Below are 23,129 nucleotides of genomic sequence, written 5' to 3'. Positions count from 1 at the left end.
GAAATGAGAAACCCCTATCTTGGACCGGAAGCAGGTTTGAAGACTAGAAATTGAATGCAAGAAGCTTATTTTGGAAGAGATCCTGGAAGCACTGGAGGGGGGTTGTGGGAAAGGAAACCGGGCAGGCCAAGGGGTGGGTCCGTAGAGTTCATCCCCATGGGCAACCGGGGTGCCATTTTGTCAAGGGGCTCTGGGTGGGATTTCTGAGACTACCTAGGCAGCATCCTCTCCCAGGGGCAAGGAAGCAGGAATATTACCCACCAGCTCCCATCTGCCATTGTGAACATGCTAATGTATTCTCAAAGCAGCCAGAGGAAGCCTTCTGGCAGTATTATCAGACTTGTAGTGTGAACCACAGGGACACATTCTAGTTATAGCCATTCATTTATTCAATAAGCGTTTACTGAGGGTCTACTATGCCTCACTTAGTGGGAATATACAGCAGTGAATATAATATGTGTTAAAAATGATTAAAATTTTTAAGTACCTCATGATGTCTCCACTGGCACATCCCAGGCCCATCAACATATAAATCCTACTTTTGGATCTACCTTCTCTCTCTTCCTCCACTCGCTTCTCTTCTAAGCTCAGTGAAAGACATCAAAACACAGGGAGCAGAGGGAAACCCCACTCACCCACCCAGAGGAGCTGTGGAATTTGTCTTTCTCTGAATTTTAGAAAAGCAGCCTGGGAGCTGTAAAATGGTGCTTGTGTGAGACCCAGTCTCTGCAGAGAAGTAAACCACTGACCCCTTTTTCTCTTTGGGTCTAACCTCTCTCATACAGCATGTGTCTTTCCCAAAACATGAGTCCCTGTGAGAAGCCACCTTCTCTTTTTGATTCCTGTGGCCAATGTTTCACATGAAGTCTGGCAGATAGGCAACAAGAGCTCAAATTCATTATTTAAAAAAATTTTTTTTCTTCCTTTATAGTGTCAGAAACTGGACCCAGATTCTCATATATGCATGCTACCACTGAGTCACCTTCCTACTTCAATTTTTTTTTAAAGATTTTATTTATTACTGAGAAAGATAGGAGAGAGAGAGAGAAAGAACCAGACATCACTCTGGTACATGTGCTACCAGGGATTGAACTCAGGACCTCATGCTTGAGAGTCTAGTGGCTTTGTCACTGCGCCACCTCCCTGACCACCAGGTTTTGTTTTTAAAACAATTATTATGCTATTTTATTGGGTGGGGTCGATGTTTACAGTACAGTTGTTGGCACAAGGGTACAAGTTCTCACTCCCTTGTGATAGGTATCTGCAGAACTTTTTAACTCCCAACTTAGATCTGTTGCTACCACTACCAATTCAGTTTTTCTTCACACACACACACACACACACACACACACACACACACACACACACACACACACACACACACACACTCACTCTCTCTCTCTCTCTCTCTCTCACCACAACATACTGCTCCAACATCCCTAGAGGCTCACTTGTTTTATCTTGCACTTTGTGCTTCTTGAGTGACTGCATGCATGGCTGAGTCAGAGAAAACACCTACTCAGCGACTGTCCCAGAGTTTTCACATGGAGAAAGGCAGCCCTAGGGGAGCTTCTTTCAGTCCACAAACACATCCTGCGCTGAGCTCCGTGGAGGTCCACATCAGGCCCAGTGTACAGAGTGTATGTGTGTGTGTGCACGCAATCCGTGCCCACTCTCCCAGAAGCCTGAGTGTGGAAGTGTCACTTACTGTGGTATATTTGCCCAGCTGGCAGAGAGAGGGGAAGGTTTCCTGGTGAGCTTTCCGGATCTTCTCAGTGAGATCGTCCAGCTCTGCGGTCATTTCATAGCTTTCTGTGCATTCTGGCTTGGAAGGCTCCTTCTTTTTCTTGTTCCTGTCATTCCTGACAGCTGAAATGAGAAACAAAGCAAAGAAGGGGTCACTACTGGCTGGGTCTGTGCTGCCCAATATGGGAGGTTCCATCTCCCAAAATTACCTTGGACCCATTTGACACTAGGATTAATAAAAGCATGTCACAATCTTCTAAATACATCTTGCAAGAGAAGATGTTTGGCAGTTAGGAAGGCAGAGAGTGGGGTTTGTTTTCGTGTAGGAGTTTGTGCCAACCCATTCTCTAGGAAAGCTGAAAACTGTTTGTCCGTCCATCCATCCATCCATCCATCCATCCATCCATCCATCCACTCATTCATTGCTTATCTCCATGTCTTGTCTGGCCTATAAGACCCTTACTAAGTGTATGTCCTTTCCACACTCAGATGAGCTCATCCCCAGACATTGTCAGCACCCAGTGTCCTGGAAACCCCTACTTGTTCTTAGGGTTCAGGCTTCGCAGATGCCTTCAAATCCCAGTGTTATTCTGGCTACAGTCTCCTGGGGAAGGGCACTGAAACCCAGGGAGACCAGCAGATAAAACTACACCATGCCAACCTCCTACAGGGAGTCCGTGTGTGTGTGTGTGTGTGTGTGTATGCAAAGGAGTCTGTAATGCAAAATGAATTGGACTATAACTGGATCCACTATAACTCGCCTGGAATGCCTCCCCCTAAGAGTGTTCTTTTGGGGAGACTTTCAAACTGTCTCTTCCCTATCTACACAGGAAGATCCCAACGCTCTGTTTATGGCAGGAACTGAGAGCAGAATGAAACAAAGGCATGGGGAGAGGAGGAAAGGTGAAAGGAAAGATATGGGGGGAGAGAGAGAGAGAGAGAGATAAGCAGGAGGAGGAGGAGGAGAAGAAGAAAAGGGAAGAGAAGAGGAGAAAGAGTGAATGGTACTGGAAAAAAAAAACCCCAACAGTGTCTATATATACCTCTCAGAACAGAGGGCAGTGGGGGCGGCTATGTGGTGGCATGACTGGTTGAGTGCACATTTTACCTTACGCAAGGATCCAAGTTCCAGCCTTTAGTCCCTACCTGCAGGGGATTCTCAAATGGTAAAGCAGTGCTGCAAGTTTATCTGTTTATCTATCTATCTATCTATCTATCTATCTATCTATCTATCTATCTATTTTCCCCTTCTCAATTTATTTGTCTGTATCCAGTAAACACATAATAAATAAGAGTATATATCATGAAAAAGAAGAGAAGGCAGAAATGAAGGAGGGGGAATAAACCCCATTTCCTAAGCACCCATTTCCTTCCCCTCGAGACTCTAAAATGCTGCTTTCATTTTAGAGGCTTAGGACACTCCCGAGCTACAGCGAGTGGCACAGACAGTGTGAGGTGACAGGCTGCACTGAATTCTCTTCCAGTGCAGACCGGTCCATGTGCTGCTACACCATTCCCAGGGGAGGAGGAAGAGAAGGTGGAGAGTGGCATGGTTTAGAGCAGAGGACACAACCAGCTCTGGGAAGAAGTAGCTCACAGTGACTGAACTATCTGGTGGTGGCCTTCTTCAGGCCCAGGTTTGTGAGGGGAGGCTATCACCGGAAGGGTCCATGTGTACCGGGGCCCTGGGTGCAGGTCACTAGACATCCTTCTCAGGCCAGCCTCTGCCAATAGTCATACTTTTTAGCTAACACAAAAGCTAAGTCTCGGCAGCAGCGAAAGTCTTCCAAAACAGAATCCTGAGGAATAAAGCTTGATAGTTCAAAAAAAAAAAAAGAAAGAAAGAAAAAGAAAAGGAAAAACGAGTTACCCTCTAACCAAGTAGCTTCACATACCTAAGAGAAAGGAAAAAGTATCCATGCAAAACTTAAACACAAAGGCTCCTAATAGTAGCACTATCACAATAGCTGAAAAGTGGAGACAACCCAAATATCCATCAACTGAGATCAAGGTGACAACATGGTGGCATACAGGCATACAACGGAACGTGGTCAACTACAGAAGAGAATAAAGTTCTGTCACATGCTAAAACCTGAGTGAACCTTGAGAACATTATCTTCAGTGAAAGCAGCCAGTCACAAAAGACGGCCTATTGTATGATTCCTCCTGTAGGAGGTGCTCATTGTAAGCACAGTCATGGACAGGAAGTCGAATGGTGGCTGCGAAAAGCTGAGATAGGAGGGCAGGACTTGGACAGTAATGGGCCAAGGTTTCTGGTTGTAGAGATGAGAAGATTTTGGAGTCAGATAGTGGTATTGAGTACACTGTAAATGAATACAAAACTTATGAATAGGCTATAGGCCATTAAACTGTACACTTAAAGTTGTGAGTATTAGGTTGTATTAGTTATGTCTCAAAACAAGAATGATGACAACAATAGTAGAACCTGAACTGGAGTTGGCATATTGCACCAAAGTAAAAGACTCTGGGGTGGTTGGTGGTGGTGGTGGGGGGAGAATACAGGTCCAAAAAGGATGACAGAGGACCTAGTGGGGGTTGTTTGTTATACGGAAAACTGGGAAATGTTATGCATGTACAAACTATTGTATTTACTGCCAAATACAAAACATTAATTCCCCAATAAATAAATAAATAATGATGACAACAAAAAGCCTAGAGCCTGGAGGGAAACCACAAGTTTCTAAACAGTAGATGACCACAAATCAAAGCCAAGACATCGTAGACATGACCATTTAACAACTCTACCAAAAACACCATTTATTTATCGCCGAAAAAGCATCAGTCACTATCTGGAACAACTTAAGAATCTAATTCACTGAATATCACTGTGAACTAGGAGATCTAGGAATGATAATCCAACTTAATTATTTTATTGATTTACTGGATAGTGACAGAGAGAAACTGAGAGCGGAGGGGGAGACAGAGAGGGAGAGAGACAGAGAGACACACCTGCAGCCCTGCTTCACCACTTGTGAGGCTTCCCTCCTGCAGGTCGGGACCCGGGGCTTGAACCTGGGTCCTTGTGCACTGTAATGTGTATGCTCAACCAGGTGAACCACCGTCTGGCCCCCTGCCACTGTCTGGCCCCTGATAATCCAACTTCTACACTCTAGAGAACTTGAGGTCCAAAAATTACCATGCTTGAAAGTAGTCAAGTCAGTCTCTTGGTCAAATAATCAAGAAAGCAGAGAAGATCCAGAGATAAGATTACCCAGAATCCCACTCTCCAGGCAAGCCTGGAATCATCATAGTCATCATATTGGCATCACCACTATCACACAGATAGTGGCATCTGTGCTTCCAAGTGTTCCCTCCCTACTCATAACCCTTTAAAAAAAAACCACGGGGTGGGGGGGTTCAGGCGGTAGCGCAGCGGGTTAAGAGCTCTTGGCCCAAAGCACAAGGACCAGCATAAGGATCCCGGTTCGAGCCCTCAGCTCCCCACCTGCAGGGGAGTCGCTTCACAGGCGGTGAAGTAGGTCTGCAGGTGTCTATCTTTCTCTCTCCCTCTCTGTCTTCCCCTCCTCTCTCCATTTCTCTCTGTCCTATCCAACAACGACGACATCAATAAGTACAACAATAATAACTACAACAACAATAACAAATAAATAAATAAACCACCAGGACAATTCAGATGAGTGAAAACAACCTAAGTGAGGTAGCTGACAAGGAGTGAGAGAAAGAGGGCAAGGGACATTCTGAGTTGCTACCAGTGTGTATGTGTATCAAGGCAAAACAGTGAGAGGCGAGGTCAAGTGAAAAAGGGACCTCGTTGAGTTGCTGCTCGGCAGAAATGGGGGGACACTTTAGGTTGTATTGTAAAGGGATAGCACCCACAGTTTGCTGCCTCAACAGAGCCTTCTCTTGATGCTTTGGAGCTCCAATCTCAGATGGTCCTTAGCAGCAAACCCACTGCTGGGGGGGGGGGGGGTGTCAGTGTGTAGCTACTAGATACTTCTGCCTTCCAAAGTGAGGTCTCTACTCAATGACTGCCTCTGTGACTAAAAGTCTTCTGGGATCATCAAAACTTCTCTGCAACTGCAAAATACAGCAACGTCTCTGGCGACAATGCTTCAATGACATAAATATTCAAAAACTTGTGGGAAAATGCTGTAAACGTTGCCTCAGCAGCTGTTGTACTAGGTAGTTTAAGCCGCTGTGGAACACAGACATGAGGAGAACTCATTTGTCCCTTAGCTTTTTTTTTTTAAGATTTATTTATTTTTATGAGAGAGAATGAGGAGAAAAAGAGAGGAAGAGAGAGGTAGATCAGAATAGTGCTAAGTTCTGATACCTGGCAGCATTGGGCATTGAACCTGGAGCCTCTGGGGCTTCAAGCATGTAAGCCTTATGGTCAAATACTGAGCCTTCTCTCCATCCCTCTTGTCTCATCCATTTATTCAAAAATTATTACTACTACTGTTGTTATTGTTGTGACTGGGCTTCACCTCTTCAAGCTGTTTTTTTTTTTTTTTTTCTGAGAGAGACAGAAGGAAAGAGAGAAAGACACCACAGCACTGAAGTTTGTTCTAGTATGGTGGGAACAATTATTTTCTGAGCATCTACTATGTATCATACACCATGGGGACAAGGACAAGGTAGTGGACCACAGAGAGGATTCTGAGTGCCAGTAAGCTCACAACTAATGGTGTACAACAAGAGCTAATCATATAATAACAGCTATAGTAATCGCCATAATCACAACATTGACATCACTTTTTTTTTTTTTTAATACTGAGACCCATCTACTGGAGCATTGTTATTTGGAACATTGAAAGTGTTCATTACAAAGGCTTCCCTGTGCTTCCTTTTGAAATTCTCTGTTCATATTAGGTGATTAGACTTGATGGGGTAGAGTGTTACTTTGCTTTTTTTTTTATTGTTGTTGTTATTGATGCTGTCATTGTTGGATAGGACAGAGACAAATGGAGAGAGGAGGGGAAGACAGAGAGGGGGAGAGAAAGACAGACACCTACAGACCTGCTTCATTGCTTGTGAAGCGACTCCCCTGCAGGTGGGGAGCCAGGAGCTCAAACCAGGATCTTTACACCAGTCCTTGTGCTTTGCACCACCTGCGCTTCACCCACTGCGCTACCATCTGACTCCCTTACTTTGCTATTTTGCAGATCAGAAAATCAAGGCCAAGTCAGTAGCTATGTGAGGGAGGGGAGTGAGAACTCAATAATCAGGAGGGCTGTTACCCTTACCCACTGTGCTCTGTGTGTGTGAGCATATACGTGTATGTACTTTAAAGTATTTATTTGTTCATTGTTGTTTAACTTGATAGGACACAGTGAAAGAAACTGAGAGGCAATGGGGAGGCAGGGAGCGGGAGAGAGACACCTGCAGCATTGCTTTACAGCTCATGAAACTTCAACCCCACAGGTGGGAGGTCCAGGGGCTTGAACCTGGGCCTATGCACATGGCAATGTATATATATATACATATATATATATGCTAAAGTAGGTGTGCCACCACCCAGTCCCTGTGTGTGTGTAGACTTTTAGGTGAGAGGGGAGAGAGAGGGAAAGAGAGATGGGGGGGGGGGGCTGATGCAAGGCAGAGGTGCTCACTCCTACCCCCTAGGATGTGCAGCTGACATCCGCCAGGCTAACTGTGATGTCTGATGGTGGGTCTCTTTTCCTCTGATTGCAACTGGCAGGAACCTGCTCCAGTGACAACTTTGGGGGTCGACAGTCTGCTTTCTGTGAGGACACAGAGGTGTGTGTGGGGGAGGGGGAGAACATTCACCATGGCTTCAGAGTCTCTACCACTAGCCCTTTTCTGCTCTTCTGCGAATATCTGGAGTCCAAGGACCAGGTTTCACTCGTCTCTGTGATCTCAAGGCTTAATCTGTCATCTAGTCCACAGCAGGACTCTACACGTTGTTTTGGGAAGGACATCGTCACGCAAGGTAGAGACTCATCAAATGACATGGCTTGAAAGTGGCAACATGGTGCTGCCCTGAGCCTCCTTATTCCAGCAAGGAACATGTCGTCACCTCCTCTGGGCCTGCAGGGGGGCTCTCCCATTTGACCCCATGCCACCCCACCCACTGCAGGAGCCAGAAAGCTGATGATGCAGATGGTGCAGGCAATGGGTCAAAGCATGCGTCCCACACCTGGGAACACCCTCCCAAAGCTGGCAAAGTGCTTCTTAGATGAAAGGTGCCCCATAAAACACCAAGTATTCTCCTTGTGAGGACTAAGTGCCACAAATCAGGCTTTGTGACATAAAAGTAACATATTTACGAGCCACTATCATATTGCAAATGAAATGAATGTAATAAAAGTGTCACTTATACAAATACCTCTGATGTACGGATCTCGACCTATGAATATGAAAACAGACACCCAAGCACTTTTATTTGAATGTCTAATCATGGAAATAAATGAAGTCGTGTTCATTTTAATGTGTGCACTTGTGCATGTATCTCCAGTATTGATTTCCATGCACATAATAAAAATTTAATGCAGGACACATGCAAAGATGTGGATTCCACTTGGATTCAGGAAGAGATGAAAACAACGCAAGGCTAAAGATTCCTGCCCATCCAAAAAAGAGAGAGGAAAATACAGTCAACAGTGTTCTCCCTATTCAGTTTAGCAACGGAAGCATAATGGACTATTTATTACAGCTTGCATATTAGAGGTTGGAATTTGTTCATTTTGACTCTTCACCTCTTTTTACTATAAGAATAATGGGCCATGCAGTTGGTGATTAGCTCTTTCTGGGACTGGGGGCTGTAAGGAACATTTCAAAGAAAAAGGCAAAATGAATTGGTGGTTTTAACTCAGTCTGAAGATCATGCTCTTAACAAATTATATAAATGAATTACCCATGGATTTGAAGGCAGGTGAATCTAAGAATAATAGGAACACATTTTCCCACTAATTTTAGCATTGGGAATTGGTGCCCAGGCATTGGGGATCAGAGTCTCCCTGAAAGTGGAAGCTGTGACTTTCCCGATTACAGCACTTGCTGCTGAGTGAGTGCTGGTAGGAGTCAGAACAAATGTGCAGAGGAATGAAGTTAGTAAATGAAGTTTGGGTTCTCTTCCTTGTCACTAACAGGACCTGTATTTTGGATCAAACTGAGGACGGGGCACCCATCAGTCTGTTATATGCATGATTCCACGGGGTCTTGATTTCAGGATTAGGGAAGGGGAGGTTCAAATAACACCCTTGGAGATGGCTCCAAACTGGACTTTCAAAGGAGATGTGAAGCCACACATGTGAAATGTAAGAGACAGATGGCCTGGTGTTTCATGACCAAGCAGACAGCATGCTTAGCATTTTTACAGAGCATTAACTATGCAAGTCTGGAGGGAAAATTGTCTGGACGCAGCATTCTAAGAGTTTAACAAGAAACTACCAGCCTAGCTCAGCTTCTTAAAGTTATTCAAAATGCTTATCAAAAATCCCTGAAATATCAAAATGTACAGATGTTAAATATTTCTTTATAATTGAAGTGTATATAGTACGAACAAAACTTTCAAAAACAATTTAAACACATTTCCCTTGATAGCTTGAATAGGAAAGCTATCAAGAGAAGGGATGGGATATGGAGTTCTGGTGGTGGGAGTTGTGTGGAGTTGTACCCCTCTTATCCTATGGTTTTGTCAGTGTATCCTTTTTATAAATAAAAAAAAAAGAAATCAAGAGGAAAGGGAGTGATAGAGGGAGAGAGACAGAGAGACACCTGTAACACTGCTTCACCACTCACAAAGCTTTCCCCCTGCAGGTGGGGACCTGGGGCTTGAACCTGGGTCCTTATGCATTGTAACATGTGCATTCAACCAGGTGAGCCACCACCCAACCCACATGGTGCTTTCATGTGCTGGTGGTCAGATGATCAAACCTGGTTTTATTCCACTTTGTTACTTGGATGATACTTTGTCAAGAATACTATTGGACCAACTGCAGGTAAAGGATAGAACTGAACTCTCCATTTCTTAGATTGCTTGCTTGTTTGTTTTTTCAGAGAGGCACAGAGAAAGAGAGAGAAAGAAAGAGACTATAGCATTTAAGTTTCCTTCAAGGAAAGGGTAAGGCTAGAACCTGGCTTATGCATATGGCAAAGTAGTATTTAGCCAGCCACAGAATTGAACTTTGATGGGGGATTTAATGTAATATATTCAGACGGTGATTCACAATAATACACACCCCAAACATGTAACTTAATGCAAATGCTAAAATGATATAGTAGGTTATATACATGATTAGCTACATTAGTTTCAAAATTTGGTTAACATATATTTTTTTATTTTTCACAGAATCCTCTGAGTTTTCAATGAAACTATAGATCTTGTTTTTGACATGATCTACTTTTTGTTGTGATGATTACAAATTCATTACATCTTCCTTGTCCCCTCCCCCCCCGAAAAGTATTTTCTCATTTTTTAATGAAAGCTGTCTCTGTGTGATAGTAGCATAGCTCACTTTTCTATTTTTTTTCCTCTCCTACTCTCAGTAATGAAACTGGTAATAGTTTTGGACTCCATGCCATTTTGTCATGTAGTTACAGCTTGTCTTTTTATAAAAGAATATTAGAAAACTGAAACAAAACAAAACAAAACAACACATTTATTTCCCTTGCACTGGTCACTTTTAGATTTTACTTTCTTTCTGGACAAGAGGTCCTTTTATCATCCCAAGATGCTTTTTTCCTTCTTGGTCTGTACTGGCAGATTTGGATGGGCATTTTTGGGTGTGTTCCTTTTTTCTTTTTAAATATTTTATTTACTTGCTTTTTAATTTTATTTATTTTCCCTTCTGTTGCCCTTTTTTGTTGTTGTAGTTGTTATTGCTGTTGTTATTGATGTTGTCGCTGTTGGATAGGACAGAGAGAAATGGAATGAGAAGGGGAAGACAGAGGGGGAGAGAAAGACAGACACCTGCAGACCTGTTTTACCGCTTGTGAAGCGACTCCCCTGCAGGTGGGGAGCCGGGGGCTCGAACCGGGATCCTCACGCCGGTCCTTCTGTCTATCACGCGCGGGAATATAAAGAGATAATTAAATAACTGTAATGTAGTCTAACATGTACTTCCAAGTAGCAGACATTTTAGACCAATTTATTCATTGACCAAATATTTACCAAGTCCTGCAGCTACTTAAGGTGTTGAATCAAATAAAGCATGTCCAGCCCAAATAAATGCAGCACTGATGACATATAGTGCAGACTTTGAGTTTAATGCTCTTGTGATGCTTGGAAATACACGATGCTAAGATGTCAGTGAAGGACAGGAAGTGGGAAGAAACAACGGAGAGATGGAATGAAGGGAAGAAATGACATAAAGAATGTGGAAAACTGGAAAATGTTATGCATGTACAAACTATTATACTTTACTATCAACTGTAAACCATTAATCCCCCAAAAAGATTTTCTTTTTTTTTTTTTTTTTAAAAGAAATGACATAAAGAAAGGAGGGGAAAAGTAAGGAAAGAAGAAAAAAAAGAGCAGCAAGACCAGTCCTCTGGCCTGGTACCATGTGATGAAAGGTAAGAAAAAAACACAAGTAGAGGGAGTCAGGCAGTAGTGCAGCGGGTTAGGTGCACATGGCACGAAGCACAAGGACTGGCATAAGGATCCAGGTTTGAGCCCCCGGCTCCCCTCCTGCAGGGGAGTCGCTTCACAAGCGGTGAAGTAGGTCTGCAGGTAGATATCTGTCTTTCTCTCCCCCTGTCTTCCCCTCCTCTCTCCATTTCTCTCTGTCCTACACACACACACACACACACACACACACACACACACACACACACACACACACACACACACACACGTAGACTGGTCTGTTTTTAAACTTTCAGTGGTCTCCACCCTTTGGTAGGGTTTTCTGTGTGAACTTGCTTAATAAACAGATCTGGCCTTATTCACTTCCTTGGGATTCAACCTTCTTAGATGCTGCTTGACACACTCAAATCTCCACCTGAGTCATCTATGTGTCCATGAGGTGTCTAAGAGATTAGACAAGTGAACTGTGGGTTTGCTGATGTTTGCTAAATAACCTATTCATGAAATTAGTGTGGAGAAGTTCCTGTGTATTGTCAAATAAATTTTAGGAACCCAAATCATTAGAGAAATGGCTTACATGTGAGTATATGTATTTACATTACATACTTAGTTTAAATGAAAAACTCATACCTTAAGACACTTTAGAAAGTATACTTAAGATGGTTTATGCCAGTCTGTATACCCTTAAGTGCTTCTCATTCTGTCCTTGGAGTATTAAAGCTTCGAAGGAGTTTGAGAATTAGCAGTTAGGTTAATTATTCAGCATAGATTTTGTTCTAAATGTACTCCATTCATTTTAATTTTTAGAGGGCTGGCAAAACATGTTTGAGATATACGCTAATTTACTATTGGATATGATTGGTCATGAACTAACCACAATCTTCTTTCTAAATAATTGTGGGGTGTATCCCCTGGGGCCCTAGTCAGGAGACCCTGGGATTCCCACATAGATATGATGGGCCTAGACCTCTAACAGACCCCTCTCCTACCATCGCTAGCCCTCTTCATTAGGAACAGCATCATGGACTCTCTTGTGGGTCTCTACAGGACCTTTCCTCAATGTGGAACAACAATAGTAGGGACTGCCCACTCTCTGGAAGGAGGCTGGGTCAGCATACTCCGCCATTCATGGAACACTGGTTCTGAAATGAGTACAGCCTAGAATGTTGCTAGCTATGACCCTGGAATGTGAGCTCAGACTGACAGAGATGCAGAGGTCACACAGGTTCCTGCACTGAATATAGGCCCCAGATCAAATCAGTGGGGTTTACAGTTAATAATATTTAGACATTTCCCATATTTGGGAGCTACTCTCTTCTCCAATTCAGCTTTCTAGTCCTATTTCCAACTTTGACACCATCTCCCCAGACAATAACTTCAGCCCACCTGCATGTTAGCTTTGGGCTCAGGCAAAAACTTGTAAAGTCATGGGCTCTTTGGAATATACCTAAAATAGACTCACTAGCTTTTTCCAAAACGGAGATCCCAAACCTTCATCTGCAATACTCTTACCTTAAAGTTCATGATTAATCAACAATTTGTTCTGCTTTATATTTTATCTCTTTTTCAGTCACCAGGTTCTAGATGCTATCATGATGCCAACCTGAATTCCTTGAGCAGATGAGCCCTGCCCCACTAGGGAAAGATAGGAATAGGCTGGGAGTATGAAAAGACCTGCTAATGCCCATGTCCAGTGGAGAAGCTATTACAGAAGCCAGACCTTCCACTTTCTGCACCCCCATAATGACACTGGGTCCATACTTCCAGAGGGATAAAGAATAGGAAAGCTTCCAATGGAAGGGATAGGATGTGGAACTCTGGTGGTGGGAACTGTATGGGCTTGTACCGTCTTATCCGACGGTCTTATGAAGCATTATTAAATCAATAAAAAATTGGGTGAGTTTAAATTTACTGATTATATTTCCTTAATGTTGACTCTTAGACTTTAAGGTCATTATATTAATACATTTTTTTGTGACTTCCAGAATTTTATTACTCTGAGCTGCCTTTTTTTTTTTTTTTTTTTAGGTAGAACAGAGAAAGAAAGATATTATAGTGCTGAAGCACCCCCAAATGCAGTAGAAGCTGGGCTCAAACTTTAGTTGAGTGCATGACAAAACAGGAACACTTTCAGGTGAGCTATTTTACTGTGCTCTCTCAATATCATTTTAAAAGGAATTCTCCAACAGTGAGTTGGAGAGAAACCATGAAGTCTTTTTAAACTGCAGGTTTTAAAAAAAAATCCATCCATTGATCCATCCACTGAATCATCTACCATCACATTTTCCTGTGTTAGTTTGCCCATCTATATATCCATCACATTTTCCTGTGTTAGTTTGCCCATCTATATATCCATCACATTTTCCTGTGTTAGTTTGCCCATCTATATATCCATCTGTTTTCCTGTGTTAGTTTGCCCATCTATATATCCATCTATTGGCTATCTATTCTTCCATCTGTTTATCTATTTACCTGTCCATTTACTGGTTAGGGAACTGAGTAGGGAAGCTATCTCAGCGTGCCAGACTTCTATTTGCTGCAAGCCTTATGCAAACCATGATCTAGTTATTCTGCATAGCCAGCAGAGGTATGCAACTTCTCTCAAATATGGATAGATGTCAATGGAGCCTAAGATCCAGGCCACACCCAATCTGATACCTGATGTGAATGAGAGGGTACTTGACCTGCTAACACTGCAGTCATAACTCTGCCGAGCTTTTCTTAGCCAGGTTAGTTAAGAGAACACTTTAAACAAAAGAATGTTAGTTAGAGGAGGCTCTATGGTGCTACCTTATGTAGTTTTCCCTAGTCCATCTTGCTCCCTTTAAACATCATTCGCTTTCTTAAACAAACTATCACACTTCTTACTAATTTAAGCTGTCTTGGAGTTCCTTTGATGTACCTTGTAACTAACTAATAAAAGACAAGAGAACCAGATAGTGGCCACTACCTGGTTTGCAGTCTTCCTAAAGGACAGCAACTATGTAAGCCACACAGGGCCCCAAAGTTGTAGACATGACTTTGGGAGATGATTTCTCTGAATATGAATCTTACATGGAGACAGAAGTTGCAAAGGATCACCAGAGTGAACCCACGTTCACCTATTCACCTACTCACTCACTTATTCAAATTGCTATTGAGGATGCAAATTGTTTGTAGCACATGATAGGAATTAAGGGGTATCATTTTAAGAGAGTCACATGTCATTAAATAAATAAATATCAAGGAGGGAGTTAGGTATGAGAGGCAGATATTCATTCACTGACTGAAAGCAACTGGAATACAGAGTCATGAAAAACGTTCTAGGAGACAGGTTTCTTGAGCTGAATGACCTAGAATGGTGTGTTAGGTTTTATCGTCAGGCATTCTCAATGAAAAGTAAAGGCGGCATTTCCATAATGTTAACAAACATCTTCTGGGAATATGGCTTGGAGGATGGGGAGAGATCTTGAATGAAGAGAACTAGCCGTTTAAAAACCTAAGGCTTAGAAATCAAGTGAAGGAAGTCAGCTTAGGGATGTCCTTTAAGACTAGGTCTCATTGGAGAAGCTGAAAAGGGTGGAGAGAACTCTTTGGATGTAATAATCTGAGAAGCTGTTCTCAGGGTTGGCTTCATCATGTCTGTAGGAGGGTAGAGTGGCTGGTGAAAGAATTGAAGAGGAATTGGCAGAGACTAATGGTTAGATAAGAATGTGGTGGCACACCTGGTTGAATGCACAAGTTACAATGTGCAAGGACCCGGGTTCAAGCCCCCAGGTCCCCATCTTCAGGAGGAAAGCTTCATGAGTAGTGAAGCAGGCTGTAGGTGTCTTTTTCTCTCCCTCTCTATCTCCCCCTTAATTTCTGGTTGCCTCTGTTCAATAGATAAATAAAGATAATAAACAAATAAAAAGGGAAGGTATGCAATGAAAAACCTGACCAGTTAGCTAATGAGCTGAAGATAGGAAAACAAGGAGAAAACTCAGAGCCATCAGTCAAGAATTTAACCCTGAGACTGTAATACTGATGATATTGTAGCAGAGAAGAAAGTTCAGGAAGCTGGTCAAGAATTTCAGGCAGGAAGGCAATGAGTCTAACATGAGAGAAGGTGAGTTAGAAATGCAGGGGGCAGGGGCCGGGTGGTGAAACACCTGGTTGAGTGCACAGGCTACAATGCAGAAGGACCCAGGTTTGAGCCCCTGGTCCTACCTGCAGGGAGAAAGCTCGCAAGTGGAGAAGCAGGGCTGCAGGTGTCTCTTTGTCTCTCTCCTCCTCTGTTACCCCCTTCCCTCTCCATTTCTGGCTGTCTCTATCTAATAAAGATAAAAAAGATAAATAAAAGAAATGCAGGTGGCAGTGCCAGCAGTTGTTAGACTAATGGCACTCTGGATCTTATGAGAGAATGGATTTGAAGTTATGGTGTTTACGAAAAAAAAATTATGAAAATTTTATGAAAAATTACATAAACAATTTTATGTAATTTTATGAAAAATTACACATGACTGTTGAAGTCATAAGAAGGGATGAACCACAGGAGGAGACAGCATAATGGTTATGCAAAGAGACGTTCATGACTAAGGCTCCAAAGTTCCAGGTTCAATCCTGCACCACCATTAGCCAGAGCTGAGCAGTGCTCTGTTAAACAAAACAAAACAAAACAAAACAAAACAAAACAAAACAAAACAAAACAATCTAAGGTGAGACAGAAAAGAAAATGAAAGAGAGAATTGTTAATAGTTGGTGGAAAAGATATACATTGATGAAAGCAGATCAGTAGTGGGCAGGAAAACAGATAATGAAAGAAAAATCATAGAAACTAGTGGAGAGAAAAAAATTTAAAGGAGCAGTAGCAGCATTGCCAAGTATCCAATTTACTCGACAATTAGGAAAAATGAAGTGGGAGCAAAGTTCACTGGTCTTGGCAACGCAGACTGTGGTGGCTTTCAAGAGAACGTTAATAGCAGAGCAATGATGATGGAAGCCAGAGTGGGAGGCAGAGAGGGTTAAGAGTAGGCCAGAGAAAGCCCTTCAAAACATCAACCTAGGAAATAAACTGAAGCCCAGGCACTTGAGAACTTGTTTTTTTTTCTACCCTCAAACCTGTTAGAGAGGTCAGTGAAACCAACAATATTTACAAACACAAAAGGGCTGTATGAATTCCCCCAGAGAATCTGAAATCATTCATTTCTAGAGAGGTGTAGAAGATCAATGTCGAGCCCCATTTACTCCGGAAGTCTGTAGGGAACCAAAGTCTGAGGAGGCGTTAGCTAACCAGAAGGGCTTTCCAGGAGATAGAGAAACCAGAAGGGAAGCAACAGGGCAGCTTTGAAGCTCTGCAAGGAACAGAGTTGAGACTCACCACTGTGAGTTTAGGCCGGACGACTGCAAGTGCACATGATCATGGGAGGCTTGCCAAGGAGTCTTGGGTTGTGGGTTCATTTGAGGGTAGTGGTGGGACTGAGAGGACCAAAGATGTCTTCTAGAAGCGCAACTCTGTTCGTGATAAAGAGATGACTAGGAGTGAAGAGATCTCTGAGGTGGTTGCTAGAAGAAATATCAGCTGAGAACACAGCACTACAAATAAGGGGCAAAAGGGGGAAGGGATCTGTGTGATGGATGTAGGAAACTACAGTGGGAAGGGTCAAGGTTGACAAGCCGATTCCCAGCCTGGACAATGGCAAGAGAACAAAGATGGTGGAGCAGGAGATGGAAATTCATTCAGGAGGTGCTTACATTAGATGCAAGTAGAACTTTCTAGAATGTGTGCGGGGTAGCCTGCTATTTGGGATTCAGACTCAGGAGAAGTGGCTGGCTGCAGACAGAGTTCTAGGGAAAGTTTACTTATGATGACGACCGACGGCAGCCATGACAAATGGTAGCAAGCTCGTTAATCCCTCTGGGTTTTGTTTCTTCTAGTTCTTGACTTTCAGGAACTGACAATGTAAAATAGAGTCAGTAGCTTGGAACTTATCATATATTTGTTCATTTTTCCTGAAAGTTCCAGAGCTCTAAATATGACTGCTTTGCACCAGGTACTGATCCAGGTACTGAACAGGTAGTAGTGAATCAAAGCAAAAGGTCCCGCTTTCACAGCAATAGTACACACAGAAGGAAAGCTTCAGTCAAGAGGATTCTAGAGTCCCTGGCAGCAACAATCACTATGAGCAAATACCTTAAGACATACACTGGATCTGTACCTTTATGGGTCTACCCAGGATATCAGAAATGGTCTCTAAGAAGATATTAATTGCTCCTTGCCACTGGTGTTGAAATGCAGAGATAGAAGGAAGCCAGATGCACTGTGGAAATTCAGACTCTCAGTCCCTAATGTCTCACTGCCACAGACAAGCTTCTCCAATCAGAGCATGTGGAGTGGCACACAGAATTCTCTCACATCTCCCTCAGCTTTGAGTACAGTATGGTGGTGTTCATAGGAAAGACCACCATTTCACCAGCTCCATCCCGTGGGGCTGGGGGGGTCCTTCTTTCTGCTGTTCTAAGTGCTAACATGTGCCATCTCATTTAATTTTCAAAGCAACTCTAAGCAGAGGATGATACTATTATGCCCCATGTCTTACAAAAGCTGAGATTAATAGAACATAAATGGCAGAGCCGTCAAGAGTAGGGGCAGAGGGAGTTGGGAGGTAACTCAGCAGGTTAAGCGCACGTGGCTCAAAACACAAGGACCACAGTAAGGATTCCGGTTTGAGCCCCCGGCTCCCCACCTGCAGGGGAGTCGCTTCACAGGCTGTGAAGCAGGTCGGCAGGTGTCTTTCTCTCCCCCTCTCTTGTCTTCCCCTCCTCTCTCCATATCTGTCTGTCCTATCTAACAATGATGACATCAATAACAACAACAGTAATAACTACAGCAATAATAAAAAAACAACAAGGGCAACAAAAGGGAAAATAAATAAATATTTTTTTAAAAAAGGAGTAGGGGTAGAATTTGAACCCTGTCTCTTCCATTTTAAACCTCCTTCTTTCCTCCCTTCCTTTGAATTTTTTTTTTTTAATTTAAAAGAGACCTTGAGAGTGATAGCAGGTAGATAGAGAGGGAGAGGGAAGAGGGATGAGGGAAGATTGAAGAGGGAAGAGGGGGAGGGGGAGGGAGAGGTAAGGGGGGAGGGGAGGGGAAAGTAGAGGGGAGGGGAAGGGGAAGGGAGAGGGAGAGGCCTGCAGACCACTCATGAAGCTTCCCCTCTACAGCCAGGGACCCGGGGCTTGAACATGGGCCTTTGTGCACGGTAAGGGATGCGCTCAACCAGATTCACCACCATGCAGCCACCTTCACCTGAATTTAAACACAGTTCTTTCGTTCTTCTTTCTTTTTCCCCTTCCTTCCTTGCTCCTCTCCCACTTTCCTTCTCATTCCATTCATAAACATATTCTTAAAATTGTTTGCTTTTAAAAATGATTAATTGTATTAACAAGCATGTAATGAGAGACGTGATTAAGAAATTTTTCTAGTTGGCCTTGGCTGCCATGAATTCCACTGCGAGGTCACTCTCAGGCCACACGTGTGACTAAAAGAAAATGTTAAAAATGAAACAGCAGAAAGAAGCCACAGCCCCCAACTCAATCTCAGCATGTGAAGCGCTGGCCAGAATTGCAGCCAACTGAGCCTTCCCCTGAGTGGACTTATCAGTTTCTCAATATAAATAGATCATCCCAAATTGCCCTTATCTGTGAAGGATTGCTAAAATCCTATTTAGTTCACCAAATTCCTCTTTCTGGCCTATGGAACTTTAATTCTCAGGTATTTATTTCTCCAGAGAGTCATTTGGAAAGGAAATAAAGCCATCCTCACCATTCTCTGCATAGCTCACAGCCACAGACTTGGATATCCAACTTTAACAGAGAACGGAGTTTCTAGCCCCATGAATGTTTCAGCTCAGGGATCCAAGAAATGCCAGAAGCCCAAACAATCACTGAGAATGTGCCTGCCAGACCTGCACAATTTCACTTCCCTTTGCCCTTCCCCTGTCCTTCCTCTAACACTCACACCCACACCCACACCCAGAATGTGCCTTTTTTACCTCTTTCAAATTCAAAAGATATTTGCAAATGCTTTCCAAGGTAGAGGCAGCCTTCTCCTGGGAGAGCAGAAAAAAAGCACACTCAGAACAGAGAGCCCTGAAGATTTCCAGCCTTCCAGAGGCCACCTACATTCTACCAAGCCACAGCTGGGCTTGTCAAGTGAGCACAGGACAGTGCCTAGGCATTAATGGAAGGGTAGCACACATCCAAGAGACAACAGAACAGACAAGTCCTAGGCTGCATTCTATTCAGCCTAAAAATGTTTCCTGTATGCCTGTTCTATGTTTCAGGCTTTGTTCCAGGCACTGGATGTGAAGTATAATTGTGAATAAAACAATGTTTTTGGCTTTTGGAATTTATTTTATTGTCAGGGAAGTCTATCAGTCAATAAAGATGAATGCAATTTCATGTCAGAGAATGAAGTATCTAAGAGAACCGTAACACAAGGGAAGATAGATGGATAAGGGTGTCATGTCATGAAAAGTGAGCAGTATGTAGTCTTCAGAGCCAGTAGAATAGCTCACCTGAGAAGGTGCCTGGTCTAGCAAGTGCATGACCCAGGTTCGAGCCTGGCCTTTACGCTGCCAGAGGCAAGTTTCCATTCTTCATCCCATCAATGTCTCTTTATTTCTACACAAAAAGTGGTCCAGAGCAGTGAAGCCCCAGTGATGAAAATAAATAAGTAAATAAATAATAAACAAGGAAATTCAAGCCTATTTGCTGAAGGGATATTTGAGAAGAAGTGTGGGGGGGCATGTGGCAATCTGAGTGTACAAAGTATTGGACTTCAACCCATTGGAGTTCAGTCAGAGTCCTGGTAGAAAGAAAAGTGTACAAGTGGCAATCAATACAATTTAGTTTGATTATCTATATTTCTCCTTAACAATGTAAAAGATGTAAGGAAAATATCATCTTCCTTGAACTAAGCTTTCTTTCTTAGTTTTTAAAATATTTATTTTCTCTTTTGTTGCTCGTTATTATTGTTGTTATTGATGTCACCGTTGTTAGAGAGGACAGAGAGAAATGGAGAGAGGAGGGGAAGACAGAGAGGGGGAGAGAAAGAGAGACACCTGCAGACCTGCTTCGCCGCCTGTGAAGCGACTCCCCTGCAGGTGGGGAGCCGGGGGCTCGAACGGGGATCCTTAATGCCAGTCCTTGCTCTTTGCGCCACCTGTGCTTAACCCGCTGCACTACCACCCAACTACCTGAACTAAGCTTTAAAAATATTTAATCACCAATAGAGTTGCACTTGGTACATCTTCCTTTGCAGGTTATCTATTATTTATTTTAAGGCTAAAAATGTGAGATCATACCACATAGGGTACACTATTAATTCTCCTACCCTGACAACTGGGATGTGTATTCGTATTTAAACAAATCAGCTAAGGACAAATTCAAACATGACCAAAGAAGAGGAAATTATATAACAATCCCTTCCCTCAACGCCCAGTATTCATTATCAATTTATTGACAATCTTTATCCCATCTTTCTCACCACCCCCAGATTATTTTGAAGAAACCCTAGATATCAAGTGTTTTCATCTGTGTATATTTCAAACTCTGCTCCTATATCACTTTTGACCGCACACTCCAGCTGTTGGTATGCTTCTAATTCTGCTTCTAAAACCCCTTCTGTTTCATTGGTTTAATCCCCCCTCTTAACACTGTATTCTATTTACATAACCACTGTTAACTAAGCACCACCCTGCCTGCAGGGCATTGGTTTAATCCGCATTGGTTCATGATGTCTTTTTGCTCCGCCCCCTCTCGTAGCACACCCTGATTTCTACCAGTCTTTTTTCGCTCCACCCTCTCTATGTCACATCCTGTTTCCATCCTACTTGGCGAGTATATATAAGGACAGGATTGTGATTAGAGATAGCTTAGATTGCACTGCATTCCACATGAATAAAGACTGAACTGTGTACCACTCAGCCATGAGTCTCTGGTTGTCTCTCTCTCCCGCCTGCTAAGCTAGCCCAGCACCCAGCTTCATTTTAGAGGATGTGGTATTATTTCACCTGTGTAGACTGTAGGAGGGAGTCAAGAGTAAGAAGTGATGTTCTAAAAACTGGGGAGGGGAAACTAAAAGAGATGATGGTGCCACTTGACCTTGACGCTCTCAAAGCAGAGCTTTCCCAGGAACGTGCAGATCATAAGAAGAGAGGTCAAGTGAGATGCTCTCCTACTTGTGACCAAGTCCCTCCTACATAAATGCTAAATCACTCTAAATAAGAGTGGTCAGCATCCTCTCCCGCCACCCCTAGCTATCAACATACCCTTAGCCCAGCCACTTTCCTTACTTTTGAGAAACATATGCTCTACTGTTGCATGCACTGAATGCTGGCCAGATCATAAGCTGGAGAATGCTGGGCTCTCAAATAATATTTTTTTCTCCTAATTCCACTAGATCGCCTGTCCAGCCTGTTTCCCCACTTACTCCCTAAACTTTTGACTGAATTCAGGAAACTGCACAACAGTGACTCGGTCAGCTCTGACACCTGCCATTTTCAATCACAGACTGCCAATTTTATTACCATGGACCTTGACCACAGAGAAGCCCAGGATCTGCTATAGCTGTTGCCTTCACCTGACATTCCAGAGCTCTATTTGATATCTACATTTATTGAAAACCAGGAAAAGTTCATCAGGTCATGGAACTTCCCAGGCTATGCCCTGACCTTCACAAAGGGCAGGACTCGCTTCTGATTATAAACATGTTGTTAAAAATCACCTAGAGCTAGCTGACCTCAAACAGAAGGGTGCTGGTGCATAAAGATTTGGTTTCTTCATTCTGAGAACCATTAGTGAACCTCATATTCTGGAAGGGGAAGTCCAGGCTTTCTGGCCCATGGTGGACTTTTGGTGCAGTTATAATAATTAAAGCCATAAAACAATAGCATTACTAAAACCAATAATTTGTAACACACACACACACACACACACACACACACACACACACACACACACACACACACACACTTGAGGTCCCTGAGAATTGCAGGATGACAGGTGAGCCTCAAGAACTGCCATTATCATAACAACAACTACAACAACAATAAAAGAAAAAAACAACAAGGGCAACAAAAGGGAAAATAAATAAATATTTTTTTTAAAAAAGGGAGTCGGGCAGTAGCGCAGCGGGTTAAGCACAGGTGGCGCAAACTGCAAGGACTGGCGTAAGGATCCCGGTTCGAGCCCCCAGCTCTCCACCTGCAGGGGAGTCGCTTCACAGGCGGTGAAGCAGGTCTGCAGGTGTCTGTCTTTCTCTCCCCCTGTCTTCCCCATCTCTCTCCATTTCTCTCTGTCCTATCCAATAACAACGACATCAATAACAGCAACTACAACAAAAATAAAAGAAAAAAAACAACAAGGGCAACAAAAGGGAAAATAAATAAATATTAAAAAAAAAGAAAAAGAACTACCATTATCAGACAACAATGTGCCCCAGAACCTCATCTCTCCAGAGCCCTAGCCCACCAGGGAAAAACAGAAACAGACTGGGGGTATGGATTGACCTGCCAATGCCCATGTCCAGTGGAGAAGCCATTACAGAAGCCAGACCTTCTACCTTCTGCACCTCATAAAGATCTTTGGTCCATTCTCCCAAAGGGAATAAGAATAAGGAAGCTTCCAGTGGAGGAGATGGGATACAGAACTGTGGTGGAAGGAATTGTATGGAATTGTGCCACTTTTATCCCACAATCTTGTCAATCATTACTAAATAACTAATAAAGAAAGGGGGGCACACTCCAGAAGTGCTGATTATTTTTTTAATATTTAATTTAATTTATTTATTTTCCCCTTGTTGCCCTTGTTGTTTTTTTATCAT

The 23,129-nt window shown here is 43.0% G+C and overlaps 1 protein-coding gene across 5 annotated transcripts in view; it reads right to left on the bottom strand.

Moving 5' to 3' along the window:
• Nucleotides 1-23,129, bottom strand: part of RARB (retinoic acid receptor beta) — a 463,751-nt gene that overhangs the window by 29,309 nt on the left and 411,313 nt on the right. For all 5 annotated transcript variants that reach the window (XM_060180445.1, XM_007517120.3, XM_007517128.3 and 2 more), the window contains one exon: nt 1,709-1,869. In XM_060180445.1, coding sequence (XP_060036428.1) covers nt 1,709-1,869 — 161 coding nt within the window. The remainder of the gene's footprint in view (nt 1-1,708; nt 1,870-23,129) is intronic.

The sequence above is a fragment of the Erinaceus europaeus genome, chromosome 21, assembly GCF_950295315.1.
Source record: "Erinaceus europaeus chromosome 21, mEriEur2.1, whole genome shotgun sequence".
NCBI classification, from domain to species: Eukaryota; Metazoa; Chordata; class Mammalia; order Eulipotyphla; family Erinaceidae; genus Erinaceus; species Erinaceus europaeus.
This window is presented reverse-complemented; position numbering and strand designations above follow the sequence as displayed.